The sequence below is a fragment of the Rhinatrema bivittatum genome, chromosome 13 (assembly GCF_901001135.1).
Source record: "Rhinatrema bivittatum chromosome 13, aRhiBiv1.1, whole genome shotgun sequence".
In the NCBI taxonomy this organism is placed as follows: Eukaryota; Metazoa; Chordata; class Amphibia; order Gymnophiona; family Rhinatrematidae; genus Rhinatrema; species Rhinatrema bivittatum.
The window spans coordinates 48,760,509-48,776,319 of NC_042627.1; the positions used below are offsets into that span (position 1 = coordinate 48,760,509).

General features: G+C 44.6%; 1 protein-coding gene across 1 annotated transcript in view; it reads left to right on the top strand.

The window, feature by feature from the left end:
- The window catches only part of NEDD4 (NEDD4 E3 ubiquitin protein ligase), a 582,598-nt gene that overhangs the window by 413,528 nt on the left and 153,259 nt on the right, over positions 1 to 15,811 (top strand). The window contains exons 14-15 of the mRNA XM_029574322.1: positions 1,163 to 1,282; positions 2,055 to 2,258. Of these exons, the coding sequence (XP_029430182.1) occupies positions 1,163 to 1,282; positions 2,055 to 2,258 (324 nt within the window). The remainder of the gene's footprint in view (positions 1 to 1,162; positions 1,283 to 2,054; positions 2,259 to 15,811) is intronic.

Sequence of the window (15,811 nt, forward strand, 5' to 3'; positions counted from 1 at the left end):
TTAAATGGTTTGAAGTTGAGGAGATGGAGAGCAGGACTAAAGACTAGAGATTTTTGCAGAGTGGGGACTTCAGGTATTTGGAGATTGGGATGGGGGAAGAGTTGGAGACTCTGGAGTTATGGGAGCGCACAGGGATAGAACATAGATACTGGGATTTGGGGGGGGGGAAAGGAGCAAAGGAAAAACAGAGACCAGAGCATTGGTGGTGAAGGCGACGGGTTGGGGAAGATTCAGGGATTGAAATGTGAGTGATTGGGGAGAGAGCAGGGGCTCATGAAATTGAGAGTAAGTTGGGGGGAGAGCCCAGACTTGAGGATTGTGGGGAATTTGGGGGAGAATGGGGTCTAAGAAATGTTGGGACTGCAAGACTTGGGGGTGGGGGAAGATCAGGGACTTTGATATTGGGGATTAGAGTGGGAACTTAGATAATTAGATGGGTGCAGCGCAGGGACTTCGGGATGAGGGAGAGCGGGGACTTGGCAACTAAGTGAGGGAGATGACAGTGGGGACTTGGCAATTTAGATGGGTAAGGCTGAGATGAGGAGGAGGTAAGACAAGGGGCCTGAAGAATGCTTCCATTGTATGCAAATATATTTCATGCATATTCATTATGGATACCCTGAGAACCAGACCTGTTTGTGGCTCTCCAGAACAGGAGCTGCTACCTCTGTCTTATATCTTTGTATTTTGCTCAGTATAGGCAGAAATGCATTTTTGTTTATATTTCTCTGATGTTGCATTGCATGCAGAGTCTTGATTGCTGGGGGTTTCCATTTCAGTTTTTGTCTGCATGTAGTTCTAACTTGTGATCCCTTGTTCTGTAATGGGTGAGGGTATGTGACACAGGTGAGGGTGGGCTTGATATGTGGAAATGTCATTTTGGCTTGTCCTCCTCCATACTCTTGCCCCCACCCCCAACAATATTTCTATCTAGTATTGGATGCTGCATTTGCAATAGGAAGCAATTGGGAAAGAAACTTGGCAGGTCTGCATGCAACTGGACTTGATTAAAAAATTATAATTAAGAAGCACATTCATGAATTGATAGACATTGTTTATGATGTTTCTTTTATATATTTGTATTTGGCACTGATAGTTTAAGGTAAATGATTTATATGTCTTTGTTTATTAATGCCATAATTTATTTCTTTAACACTTTTAGCTATTGCCCACGTCGTCTGGGCTTCCACCGGGTTGGGAAGAAAAACTTGATGATAAAGGAAGAGCTTATTATATAGACCATAATACCAGAACTACTACTTGGGAAAGGCCATCAATACAGGTAATTCAAATACATATTTTGTTTTATAAGACTTAGTAAGAATGTTGACAACATAAGGTTACTCTAAATTAGGTTCAGAGATCAGACAGCAAAAAATAAGTGAAGGAATGGAAAAGGGAATTGTACATTCAGTAAAACCTAAAATTTAGTGAGTTAATGAATATGGCAAATTAAAGATTTGTGTTCTATGCATCTTAAGTCTGAATTTCTGAATAAAAATTGATAAGTAGCATTGTTATACCATTACTTTTGTATAAACACGGGCCCAGGGTGGCTTCCAGTTACTATGACTCACAGTAACTGATGCAGAATTGCTCTTTCCATATAATGTGGTAAACTGCCTGGCTACCTCAGACCCATGATCATATCATTGCCTGCTCCATGGCTCCATTGAAGCTGGCTACCGGCAGCATTGCTCTGCTATTCCACTCCATTTCTTCACCCCACCCTCCCCACATGAAGCCTGCTGCTCTACTCCTCCCTCTCCCCCCTCCCAAAATGAGTTGCTCCTCAACCCTACCCTTCTTTTCTCCATAATGTCACCCACAGATTGTTTTCATGGGCACATTGTTTAAAGAAACTATTTGAAGTGCAGCAGCTTTTAAAGTTTACTGGAATTTAATTTGTTTATTCTCAGTTGCTTCTCTTGATTTTTATTTTTTTTTTGGTTTGTTTAAACAAGTGCTCAAGTGGCTCACCATATTATATTTTGTTTCAAGTTGTAAAATTGTACAATATAAAAGTAACTTCTCAAAAACATTTTCTGCAGCAGACATCTATGGAATTATCTCCACAGTCATCTCATCAAAGTGCTTCTGTTTGTCAACAAACACAGATAACAGGGGATTCTGGGCAGCCTCCCTTGAACCAGCAAACTGAATATGAGCAAGGATTTTTCCCCAAGGGCTGGGAAATGCGTCATGCACCAAATGGCAGAGCTTTCTTTATCAATCATATCACCAAAACTACTACATGGGTAATTTTGCTTTTATCTTTAAAGCTATAGAACAGTATTGTACTTCTATTTCAACTTTTAATGATGTGGCACTTTCCTTCTGCCTCTTTGTTTCCAGCTCATTTGGAACTGGACTGTATTAAGGAGCAGCACCATAAGCCTTCATTCACAACTACTCAAGGCTTTTTCCTATTTTATGTCCCTCCCCTTCCCCCCCCCCCCCCTCCAACTCGTTCCATCCAGCCATTGCAGTGCTTCTTGGCCAGAGGTGATGGAGTGCAGTTCCCTCAAGACTGCAGTAACATAGCTTCTGTGTCCAGCCACTTAAGACGTTGCTATTGAGCAATGACTGGGAATTCCCTTCCTCACAGCATCTTCCCATTTCAACGGGTCTAAGGAGCTTGTCCCCAGAAATCAAACTGAGGTCCTCTGTTGCACAGCCTTGCGACTGAGCCACTGCGCTGGCTCCTTGCTTCTGCTTTTTACATTTTCATGTGCCTTCTTTTGTAATACTTATTTTGGCAAGGAAAATGGCAAAAATCATTTACAAAATGGTTTATGCACATATTTCCATATGTGATTGATTTATTGTTTTGTCATATGTAATTTGTGAATCTATTTTGTGCTCTGCATTGAAAATGTATGGATATTTGCAGAATATAAGAAAAGCTCAATAAATAAATAAATCATTGCATTGACCATTTGCTAAAACCTGTATTAGCACACTGGGCAATTTACATAATTTTATTTTCAAATGAAAAGTTGTCTCTCTTAAAATACCCACAAAAAAGATGCTGTAATAAATGACTTTTAAGACCTCACAGTCTTACTACCTGGATAAGCCTATATATCATATGCAGTATACCAGAAATAAGAGCCTTGACCTTTTTTCTGTGCTGGGGCTTAGGCGAAGGTAAAGTGGAGAGAGTGTAAGAAAGTATTTAGCATTGATAAGGAAACACATGAGAGAATTTTCCAAGCGATTTCTGCAAGTAAAGTAATTGCATAACCTGTAGAAATGGCTGCTTAGAATATTTTTCAACTTATATATGGATAAAATTACACTTACACACATTGTATAAGCGTACTTTCTTAGCCTTCAAACAGGTTAATCCACACCATTGGGTTATGCACCTCTACCAGCAGATGGAGACAGAGCAAACCTGGGGTCACAGTATATATACCCCTGCACCAGCATCAGCCCACCAGTATTCCTCATCTCCAGCACATAGTGGACATGCATCTCCCTACTGAGGATTACTTAAAAAAAAAATATGAAGGAGAAAAGAAGGAAATTGATTTACCCCGCTCTCCTTACGGTCCTTCCCTCATCGAGTTTTCCTCATCTGTCCTTCCCTATCGAGTTTTCCTGATGTGATATCTGCGGATCTCTCCTTCAAACCGAGTGCCTTGGTCTGGTAGCTGGTTTTCTGAGAGGCTAGTGGGTGCAGGAAGCTGAGGGCCGCAGTGAAAGGCCTTTGTATTCTCCTCCCCCCCCCCCCCCCCCCAACAGCCAGAGACCGACTCTATACTCATCTGGGACGGGCTGAGTTCAGGTAAGGAGTTGGGGGAGGGGGGAAGGAAGGAGGAATGAGGGTTTCCATTCCGCTTCTGGTCTCCGAGCCTCAGTGCACAACCCATCGTCCATTCCCACCTCTGAGGGAGCTGGGGGAGTCTAGGGTTGAGCAGCCTTTTTGGCTAGGCCCTGCTTTCAGGCTTTGCTTAGTCGTCGAGTGGTAGGCCGCAACAGCATTCACGCACTTTTCTGCGTACAAGTCTTCCGTGAAACTGTCCATCAGCTTGCATTTGTGCCCAAGCGTGTGCCTAGATGTGGACGCTCAGATGGGCACCTACCAAGACCATGTGTTTGCCTATAATTTTTGGATGCTTATTGGACAGGCCTTGTTCTTTGGCTGCCTTGTCCACTCTTGCTTGTACAGACTCACAGCTGGGCGCACAGTGGTCAGATGCTTTGGGAGCATGCTGCTAGCTGGCATTTACTTTAGTGCTGTTGGCCATATTCAGGCATCTCAGCTTGGTATTCTCCCCCCCCCCCCCCCCCCCCCCCCCCAAAACTTGTATCAGTGCTACTTGGAGGCTCAGGGAGAGTTTTCTCTGTCTGTTTTTGCTGAGCCGGCCTTCCCTGCATGATTTATTTTATTTATTTATTTAAGTTTTTTTATATACCAACATTCAAGACAATAGTCCCATCATGCTGGTTCACATGAAACAGGAGTGCAAAATAAACTTAAACTTGAACAATAGTGCGGAAAAGCAGTTACATGTAACAAGGAAAAATAGAACTTGGAGTGAGAAGGAAAAAGGAAAGGAAAACCAGCTAATTACATATAATTACATTGTAAGAGGTAGCTAATAGTGATATTGATGGTGATGTGTGTTGATTGTTAGGAGTTAAATAATATTGGAGTTAGGAAAAGCCTGCATGAACAGCCAGGTCTTGAGTCTTTTCTTGAAGGTTGAGAGGCTGGGTTCCATTCTAAGATCTGGGGGGATGGAGTTCCATAAGGTGATGCGGGAATGGGTCCGGAGGGGGACCTGTCGGCGGTATCGCCTAGTTTGGGGCTCCCCTAACTGGATCATCAGCAGGGAAGGCTTCTCAGTGGATGCAGATCTGGCGCCCCCTGGTTTTGGTATGGGCCGTGATGGCGCTCGTGCTCTTTTCTATGCGCAAGTCTGATGCAAAACAGCTTGGCGGGTTGAGCAGCCAGTTGGCTAGGCCCTGCTTTCAGGTTTTTTGCTCAGTTGACGATGTGGTAGGCCTAAGTTCAGGATCGCAGTCTGCGAATCCCCGCACACCTGGTGCCACAGGTAAGCATCTGAGTGTGTCTACTCCTGCTGCAGTTCACGCTGATGAGGACCCAGGTGGCACAGAATGTGAAAGTGGCTCTTACTCCTGGAGGATGGGAAATTCCTCCAGAGTTGGAACTGTATAGCACAATGTTGCATTTCTTCATAGAGATGGGTGGCCGACTTGGATCGCTCAGGCACTGAAGATGCTGGGGATGCCAGGTGCTGAAGCCAAACAAGAATCCCATTTAGATTCCTTACATGAAGTATTATGGATGATGATCAAGAATTGATTGATCTTGAATGGGGCACCTCAGATGCTGTTTTTACAGGGGGATAAGCTTTGGTAGTGCGGTATCCTGGATCCGGCAGAGAGCAGTTGCGCTTTCTGAAAGTTGATGCGCTGGTGTATGCCATCACCAAGCAGGCGACTATCCCCGTGGAACATAAGAACATAAGAAATTGCCATACTGGGTCAGACCACGGATCCATCAAGCCCAGTATCCTGTTTCCAACAGTGGCCAAACCAGGCTAAAAGAACCTGGTAAGTACCCAAACACTAAGAAGATCCCATGCTACTGATGCCAGTAGTAGCAGAGGCCATTCCCTAAGTCAACTTGATTAATAGCAGTTCCCTGTACATACCCGGATCAGTCCAGACTCCTGGGTTATGCCCCCCCCCCCCTATCAGATAGAAGACAGAGAAATTCTAAAGAACTCTGACGTATATAGCAGGGCTCCACCTACAGTCCGACAGTATTTCTCTGTCTCTAGCAGATGGAGCAGGAGCAAAACCTACAGTCTGTGATAGTCAATTAGTTTAAAAAAAAAAAAAAAAGGGGGGGGAAATAATAAACAGTAAGGGTAATTAGTTTTCCTTTATTAAATTTTCTTTTCTTCAAGAAGGACAGAAGTGAGACAAGCCTCCCAGGGGTTGTCAAGTCCTGAGGGGACCATCCCCATTGGTTTCAGAGGCAGCTGCTGCTGCTGTGGGTCGAGGACCCTACTAACAGCCTAGTGCAGCACTGGGGGTGATACCGGGGAGCCCAGCTCACTCCCCCAAGTTGGACCAGGACACGGAGACTATTGGGCAAGTACAATAAAATAATTTTTTTTTTAAATTTATTTTTTTGGTAAACTTATTTTTTTTGCCTTTACCTGGACTCTCCCTTCCCTTGCAGTCGAGTCGGGTCTCTTTGTTTCTTTTTTCACTGTCATTTTCACTCATTTTTTTAGCGGTAAAAATTTTGAATTTTCTTTTCTGAGATAAAAGAATGCCGCGGACTTTCCGGGCTTTTGGAGCCACACGCGCATTTGTCGAGGGACGGCCTCTATTTTAATTGTGTGTCTGGGGAAGAGGGAGCCTCCACAACCCCTAAGGGGGTTGTTTTACAGGTCCAGTCAGTCTCCGGTGTTTTTCACGGCTTACAGACTCCTTCGGTTGTCCCGTTCCCGCTGAGCGCAGGAACGGGTACCATTATGAATTCCCTCGAGTCAGCGAATTCGGCAGCCCTGTCTGGCGGGGGAGGGGATTCTCCCGCCGCCTTTATCCCCTCAACCAACGGTGCCTGAGGGGGACAACTTAAGAGGGTTGGGCGCAAAAGTTAACTTGAATATCCCCAAGGGGGATACAGAAGTTTCTTCTTCTGACTCTCTTTCATTAGATTTTGTCCTGCTTCTCCACAAGGCTTTCAAGGCACGGAGAGCAGGGAAAACGAGTGCTGGAAAAATCTTCACTATTGGATTATCCGGCCAGGCCAAAGAATCGGGCCAAGTCTTTTGAGGGGCTTGACCCCCCTACCTCTAAGTGGCCTTTGAGGTTAGTGACACCTCAGCCGAATTCCACTACTTCCTCGGATGCTGACAGCCTAGATGGCATAGTTGAGCCTTCCCAGCCTCCGCCGGGGGGGGGGGGGGGGGGGGGGGGGGGGGGGCTGATGGGGACCCGGACCAGTCACAGGGGGCTTCTAGGGGTCCCATGTTGTGGAAGGGGACGACCCTAAGGTACACCGTCACTTTCGGAAGGTAGAGTTAGCACCTCTCATTCCAGCTATTTTAGGGGAGTTGGGTATTGAGGCACCTCATGAAGAATCTCAGCTTGGTTCTTCAGACCCAGTATTGTTGGGACTCCGTGGGCTGCCCTCCTCCTTTCCCTTTCATTTTTCAGCCACAGATTTGATTTTCTGGGAATGGGATACCCCTGACTTGGGTCTGAAAGTAGCAAAGGCTAAGGACAAGCCATACCCTTTACCAGAAGAAGCTTTAGAGCTCCTTCGTATTCCCAAGGTGGATGCAGCGGTATCGGCCGTTACTAAAAAGACCACCATCCCGATTACAGGTGCAGCTGCTTTAAAAGATTTTCAGGATAGAAAGCTGGAGCTTTGTTAAAATCGCCAAGGAGGAACCAAGAGCCAGTCTGTTGCATTGGAAGCTCATCAGTTGATCTGTTGGGCAGAACAGCACTTAGTCAGCATAGCGTCGTCCCACATTGCCGGGTCGACAATGTTCACGCGGATTTTCTCAGTCGACATCGTCTCGATCCAGGAGAGTGGGAACTGGCAGACAAAGCTTTTCAGTTAATCTGCGACTGGTGGGGCCTTCCTTGCATGGATCTCATGGCAACATTCAAGAATTCCAAATCTCCATGCTTCTTTGCTCATCTCAGAGACACGGCAGCGGAGGGAGTAGATGCTCTGGTGCTGCCTTGGCCGACGAATGTTCTACTTTGTGTTTCCTCCTTGGCCACTAATCGGCAAGGTCCTCAGACGAATAGAACTACATCCGGCAGACGTCATTCTAGTAGCTCCCGAGTGGCCCCGTCGTCCATGGTTTGCGGATCTGCTCAATCTGACGGTGGAGGCTCCTCTGAGGTTCCCGGATCTTCTGAACCTACTTCATCAAGAACCCGTTTGTTTCAATCAGGTCGATCGCTTTTGTCTAGCGGCATGGCTTTTGAGAGGCAGTGTCTGAAGGATAAAGGTTATTTGGATGCTGTGGTGACTACACTTTTACAATTGCGTAAAACTTCGTCTTCCTTGTCCTATGTTAGAGTATGGAAGGTTTTTGAGTCTTGGTGCTTAGACCGCGATGTTGTTCCTACTCGGGCATCCGTTCCGGATATTTTGTGTTTTCTTCAAGCTGTTTAGCTAAGGGCTTATTGTGTAGCTCCTTGAGGGTGCAGGTTGCTGCTCTTGGTTGTTTGGAGGTACCATTCAGGGTTGACCGTTGGCGTCGCATCCGGATATATCTCGTTTTCTTTGGGGAGCAAAGCATTCGTGCCCGCCATTCAGACATCCTTGTCCTTCCTGGAATTTAAATTTAGTCCTCAAAGCTTTGTGTGTTGCAACTTTGAACCTTTGAAACGCGCAACTTTAAAGGATCTTACTTTGAAAGTTGTATTTCTTGTTGCAATTTCCTTGACTCGTATATTATCTGAGCTTCAGGCTTTATCTTGTAGGGAACCCTTCTTTAGGATTTCTGATTCCGGAATTTCTTGGCAAACAGTTCCTTCCTTTCTGCCAAAGGTTGTTTTCTCTTTTCATCTCAATCAATCAGTAGAGCTCCCGTCCTTTTCTGATATCTACCGGTCAGATTCTTTTGCTAAGACCTAAAGAAGTTGGATGTTCGCAGGGTCTTGATGCATTATTTAGAGGTCACTAATAGTTTTCATGTCTCAGATCATCTATTCATTCTTTGGAGTGGCCCAAAAAGGGGTAATATGGCGTCTAAGACGACGATCGCCTGATGGTTGAAGGAAACCATAAATTCTGCATATTTGTTGAGTGGCAAGTCCTTACCGTTGGGTATTAAGGCACATTCTACACAATCTCAGGCAGCGTCCTAGGCAAAATGTCAGCAATTTTGCCACAGGAAATTTGCAGAGCGGCCACATGGAAATCTTTGCATACTTTTACTAGACATTACCATCTGGATGTCCAGGCTCCGGGGACCGGTGGATTTGGAGAAGGTGTGCTGAGAGCGGGCCTCTCCGGATCCCATCCCACGTAAGAAAAAAGCCCTGGTAATTCCCAGGAGTTTGGACTGATCCGTGGTACTACAGGAATGAAAATTATCAGGTAAGAAACTAATTTTCCTTTCCCTGTACAGGTAATGGAGAGTCCACTCTTTTCAGTAATTGTACACTTTTTGTCTGCAGATCAATCTTGTTTTTCCGTATTCATCCGGGTCTGTTCCCAGTTGGGGTTAGTGATCCAGTTAAAGGTTATAGCTTACTGTATATAGTTTGGGTTTTTTTCATCCATTCTGCTTTGTGACTGAGCAATACTGACTGACTGTAGGTGGAGCCCTGCTATATATGTCAGAGAAGGGCAAACCAAAATGATAAAGGGGATGGAAACAGCTCCTCTATGAGGAAAGGCTGAAGAGGTTAGGGCTGTTCAGCTTGAAGAAGAGACGGCTAAGGGGGGGATATGATAGAGGTCTTTAAGATCATGAGAGGTCTTGAATGGGTAGATGTGAATCGGTTATTTACACTTTCGAATAATAGAAGGACTAGGGGGCATTCCATGAAGTTAGCAAGTAGCACATTTAAGACTAATCGGAGAAAATTCTTTTTCACTCAACGCACAATAAAGCTCTAGAATTTGTTGCCAGAGGAGGTGGTTAGTGCAGTTAGTGTCGCTGGGTTCAAAAAAGGTTTGGATAAGTTCTTGGAGGAGAAGTCCATTATCGGCTATTAATCAAATTTACTTAGGGAATAGCCACTGCTATTAATTGCATCAGTGGCATGAGATCTCTTAGTGTTTGGGTAATTGCCAGGTTCTTGTGGCCTGGTTTGGCCTCTGTTGGAAACAGGATGTTGGGCTTGATGGACCCTTGGTCTGACCCAGCATGGCAATTTCTTATGTTCTTATGTTCTTTAGAATTTCTCTGTCTCTATCTGCTAGAGGGGGCATAACCCAGGAGTCCGGACTGATCCGTGGTACTACAGGAATGAAAATTATCAGGTAAGAAACTAATTTTCCTTTAATGGTCTTCTCCTCCAAGAACCTATCCAAACCTAACACTAACTGTACTAACCACATCCTCTAGCAACGAATTCCAGAGCTTAATTATGCGTTGAGTGAAAAATAATTTTCTCTACTTGCTAACTTCAAGGAATTCCCTCTAGTCCTTCTATTATCTGAAAGTGTAAATAACCAATTTACATCTACCCATTCTAGACCTCTCATGATTTTAAAGACCTCTATCATATCCCCCCTCAGCCGTCTCTTCTCCAAGCTGAACAGCCCTAACCTCTTTAGCCTTTCCTCATAGGGGAGCTGTTCCATCCTCTTTATGATTTTAGTCGCCCTTTTGTGTTCTTCCTCCAGTGTAACTATATGTTTTTTGAGATGCGGTGACCAGAATTGTACACAGTACTCAACGTGCGGTCTCACCATGGAACGATAAAGAGGCATTATGACATTTTCTGTTTTTTTTAACCATTCCCTTCCTAATAATTGCTAACATTCTGTTTGTTTATTTGATTGCTGCAGCACACCGAGCTGGCGATTTCAGTGTATTATCCACTGTGATGCCTAGATCTTTTTCCTGGGTGGTAGCTCCTAATATGGAACCTAACATCGTGTAACTTCTGCAGGGGTTATTTTTCCCCTATATGCAATACCTTGCATTTCTCCACATTAAATTTCATCTACCATTCCAGACTCGCAAGGTCCTCCTGCAATTTATCACAATCTGTCTATGATTTAATTACTCTGAATAATTTTGTATCATCTGCAGATTTGATAACCTCACTCATCTTATTCCTTTCCAGATCATTTGTAAATATATTGAAAAGCACTGGTCCAAGTACATATCCCTGAGGCACTTCACTGTTTACCCTTTTCCACTGAGAAAATTGACCATTTAATCCTTCTCGGTTTCCTGTCTTTTAACCAGTTTGTAATCCATGAAAGGACTTCGCCTCCTATCTCATGACTTTTTAGCTTTCTTAGAAGCCTCTCATGAGGGATTTTGTCAAACGCCTTCTGAAAATCCAAATACACTTCAGTGCCAGGAAAAATAGTGGAAAGTGTTCTAAACATCAAAATCACAGAACATATAGAAAGACATGGTTTAATGGAACAAAGTCAGCATGGCTTTACCCAGGGCAAGTCTTGCCTCACAAATCTGCTTCACTTTTTGAAAGAGTTAATAAACACGTGGATAAAGGTGAACCGGTAGATGTAGTGTACTTGGATTTTCAGAAGGCGTTTGACAAAGTTCCTCATGAGAGGCTTCTAGGAAAAGTAAAAAGTCATGGGATAGGTGGCGATGTCCTTTCGTGGATTGCAAACTGGCTAAAAGACAGGAAACAGAGAGTAGGATTAAATGGACAATTTTCTCAGTGGAAGGGAGTGGACAGTGGAGTGCCTCAGGGATCTGTATTGGGACCCTTACTTTTCAATATATTTATAAATGATCTGGAAAGAAATACGACGAGTGAGATATTCAGATTTGCAGATGACACAAAATTGTTCAGAGCAGTTAAATCACAAGCAGATTGTGAAAAATTGCAGGAAGACCTTGTGAGACTGGAAAATTGGGCATCCAAATGGCAGATGAAATTTAATGTGGATAAGTGCAAGGTGATGCATATAGGGAAAAATAACCCATGCTATAATTACACAATGTTGGATTCCATATTAGGTGCTACAACCCAAGAAAGAGATCTAGGCGTCATAGTGAATAACACATTGAAATCGTCGGTTCAGTGTGCTGCGGCAGTCAAAAAAGCAAACAGAATGTTGGGAATTATTAGAAAGGGAATGGTGAATAAAACGGAAAATGTCATAATGCCTCTGTATCGCTCCATGGTGAGACCGCACCTTGAATACTGTGTACAGTTCTGGTTGCTGCATCTCAAAAAAGATATAATTGCGATGGAGAAGGTACAGAGAAGGGCTACCAAAATGATAAGGGGAATGGAACAGCTCCCCTATGAGGAAAGACTAAAGAGGTTAGGACTTTTCAGCTTGGAGAAGAGATGTTTAAAATTATGAGAGGTCTAGAACGGGTAGTTGTGAAACGGTTATTTACTCTTTCCGATAGTAGAAAGACTAGGGGGCACTCCATGAAGTTAGCATGGGGCACATTTAAAACTAATCGGAGAAAGTTCTTTTTTACTCAATGCACAATTAAACTCTGGAATTTGTTGTCAGAGGATGTGGTTAGTGCAGTTAGTATAGCGGTGTTTAAAAAAGGATTGAATAAGTTCTTGGAGGAGAAGTCCATTACCTGCTATTAAGTTCACTTAGAGAATAGCCACTGCCATTAGCAATGGTAACATGGAATAGACTTAGTTTTTGTGTACTTGCCAGGTTCTTATGGCCTGGATTGGCCACTGTTGGAAACAGGATGCTGGGCTTGATGGACCCTTGGTCTGACCCAGTATGGCATTTTCTTATGTTCTTATGTTCTTACTGGTTCACCTTTCTCCACGTTTATTAACCCCTTCAAAAAAATGAAGCAGATTTGTGAGGCAAGATTTCCCTTGGGTAAATCCATGTTGACTGTGTTCCATTAAACCATGTCTTTCTATACGCTCTGTGATTTTGATCTTTAGAATAGTTTCCACTATTTTTCCCGGCATTGAAGTCAGGCTCACTGGTCTATAGTTTCCCGGATCACCACTGGAGCCCTTTTTAAATATTGGGGTTACATTGGCCACCCTCCAGTCTTCAGGTACAATGGAAGATTTTAATGATAGGTTACAAATTTTAACTAATAGATCTGACATTTCATTTTTGAGTTCCATCAGAACCCTGGGAGGAGCTTGAAGGAGGTGCAGATAGGAGAATTGAAGCTATCCTTAAGCAGGCATCGAGGTGGTGGCAATGAATTGCAGATGGCCTCTTGCTGCTCCCTGGTGGATCACTCTTCCTTGCTCTTTCTCAGGAAGTCGATGATCTGGTTTGAATTCAGGGCACATCCCTATGTGCTCTCCACCCTGGATGAGCCCAATCTCATCTGATCTTGGAAGCTAAGCAGGATTGCGTGTCAGCTATAGCTGACGAATGGGGGGCGAAACAATCTAAAGCCGCCTCTTATGAAATGGTCTTTTAAGTATCACTCTGGTTTGGGAGTGAAAAAAAATGGCAAATAAGTGGGGTGAGTCCCAAGTTCCTCGGTTACTAGAGGATTAAAAGCAGGCACCACGCTCATTCGGCACGGTACATTTTGCTGATGGTTTTCAAACATTTTCGACCCTACAGGGGAGCGACTTTTCATTGGGCTTGCTTTTTGGGTAGGTTCTGTCCTTTGTCCTAGGCAGCCTAGAAGGGGCATGGGCTCAAGTGGTGATGCCTCCCCGAACTCCTCAGTGAGGGTGTGCCGACCCACTCCCAGGATCAGGAGGTAGTGGGTCGCTTGTCTCTCTTTTTATCAGAAGTGGATCAAGATCACATCAGACCAGTGGGGTCTAGAGGTGATAAGAGATGGCTATGTTCTGGAGTATCTCAGCATGCCTTGGGATGTTTTCATGGTGTCTCCCTGCAGCTCTCTGCAGCAGAGACACAGTGGAGTGTAAGTTGTCAGGACTCCTCAGCCTGTGAACTGAGATACCAGGGCCCATGTCTCAGGATAATTCAGGCTGATATTCCTTCGCCCCGTCCTGGAACTCAAGAGAGTTCACCGGCTTTTGCAAGTGATTCATTCCTGCATGGAAACCTTATATTCGCTGATAAGAGCAGTACAGTCAGGAGTTAATTAAGTCTCTGGGTTGTCAGAAGAGTATCTACATATTCCCATCCGGCTGGAGCATCAATGGTTTTCTGCATTTTGCTGTTTTAAGGTGATGCTGTCACTTTTTGAGCTCTCCCCTTCGGATTGGGCACCACGCCCAGAGCCGTCTCTAAAGTCATGGTAGCAGCAGTGTTGAGAGAGGATGGCATTCTGATCCACCTGTGCTTCTATGATTGGCTAATTCGGACCAAGAGCTATGAAAGAGAATTTTCAGACACCCTTGCTGCAGGAACTAGGTTGGGTGGTGAATTTGGCCAAGAACAATCTGCAGCCATCCCAGTCTCTGGAGAATCTAGAATCTAGGTGTCATTTTCAACATGAAGCACACATTCAGAACTGTTGGCACAGGTGCGACTATTGACAGAAATGATAGCTTGGCAGTGTACTCTTACCTACAGGTGCACGGGTTAATGGCAGCTATCCATGAGGTGGTTCCATGGGTGAGGGCGCATTGTTTCCTCCTCAGTGCATGCTGCTTATACATTGGAGTCCACAGTCTCAGAACTCCTTGATATGATTTCAGTTACTGATGGAGATCTGAATCTGACTGCAGTGGTGGTTGCAGGCGTATCATCTAATGAAGGATATTTCACTATGAACACCAGACTGACTACTACACACAACAGATACAAGCCTCCAGGGTTGTGAGGCTTTCTGTCAGGAGTTGAAAGTGCAGGGGCACTGCAGTACAAAGGAATACCTCAAGCATCAATTGGCTGGAAGCCCATGCCGTTTGGTTGTCGTGCTCGCGATTTGTCATTTGCTTGCAGGATCGAGCACTCCAAATAATATCAGACCATGCAACAACAGTGGCTTACATCGATCAACAGAGAGGAACTAAGAGCCAGCAAGTGTCACAGGAAATAACCCAATTCATGGAATGGGTGGAGTACGTTTTCAGGAGATCTCAGCCTTGCACATTGCAGAAAAAGACAATGTAAGAGCAGACTTTCTCAGCAGACAGTGTCTGGATCCAGGAGAAAGGGAATGGTGCAGCGAAACGTTCTAGTTCATAGTGGACTGCTGAGACCTCCCTTTTCTAGACTTGCTGGTGACATCACATAATACGAAAGGCTCCTTGCTGTTCAGTCCCAGGAAGAATCAGAAGTTTTCGAGCATTGATGCCCTCATACAGGAGTGGCCAGAAGGCAAGCTTCTATACAGTTTTTCTCTATAGCCCATGATGGGCAGAATGATTCGGAGATTCAAGACACACACAGGGTTGGTACTTCTGGTGGCAACAGATTGGCTCAGGAGGCTGTGATGTGCAGATCTGCGAGGGCTTCTGGTGAAATATCCTCTACGATTACCGGTCCACAGGGATCTGCTATGGCAGGGGCCTATTCTTCTCTAAGATCCAACTTGATTTTTTGTCTCACAGTGTGGCCCTTTCGAAGGCTCGATTGTGGAAGTGCGGGTAGTCCACTGTGGTGGTTTCCACCTTGCTTCGAGCATGAAAATTATTCACTTCCTTAGCCTATGTTCACATTTGGTGAATGTTTTTAATTTGGTGTGAGGAACAAGGGGTTCATCCTCGTTTGGTTAAAATCCCACTCAGTTTGGATTTTTGTAGGATGGGTTGTGTATGGACTTAGCCCTTAATTCTTTGAAGGTGCAGGTGGTGGCTCTGGCCTGTTTCCGAGGTCACAGTAATAGTGAACCCTTGTCGGCCCAGTTAGATGTGGCACGGCCTTAAAAGGGATGAAGCATCTTCATGCCCCTTGCAGTTGCTGGTGCCCATATGGAGTCTTAATCTGGTTCTTGAATTCTGGTGGGTCCCACCTTTCGACCACAGTGTAGCCTCTTCCTGAGGTTACTTACTAGAAGATTATTTTCTGCGCGTAGAGTTTCTGAACTGCAGGCTCTGTCTTGCTCAGAACTGCCTCTGCGAGTTTCTGCGGGAGCGGTTCTAGACGTGAACTGTTCCATCTTTTTGGCCAAAGCTGGTTTCAGATTTTCAGTAGAATCAATCAATCCCTGTTGACTCTGGGCAGGAAGAGAGAAGTGGAGGAATATCA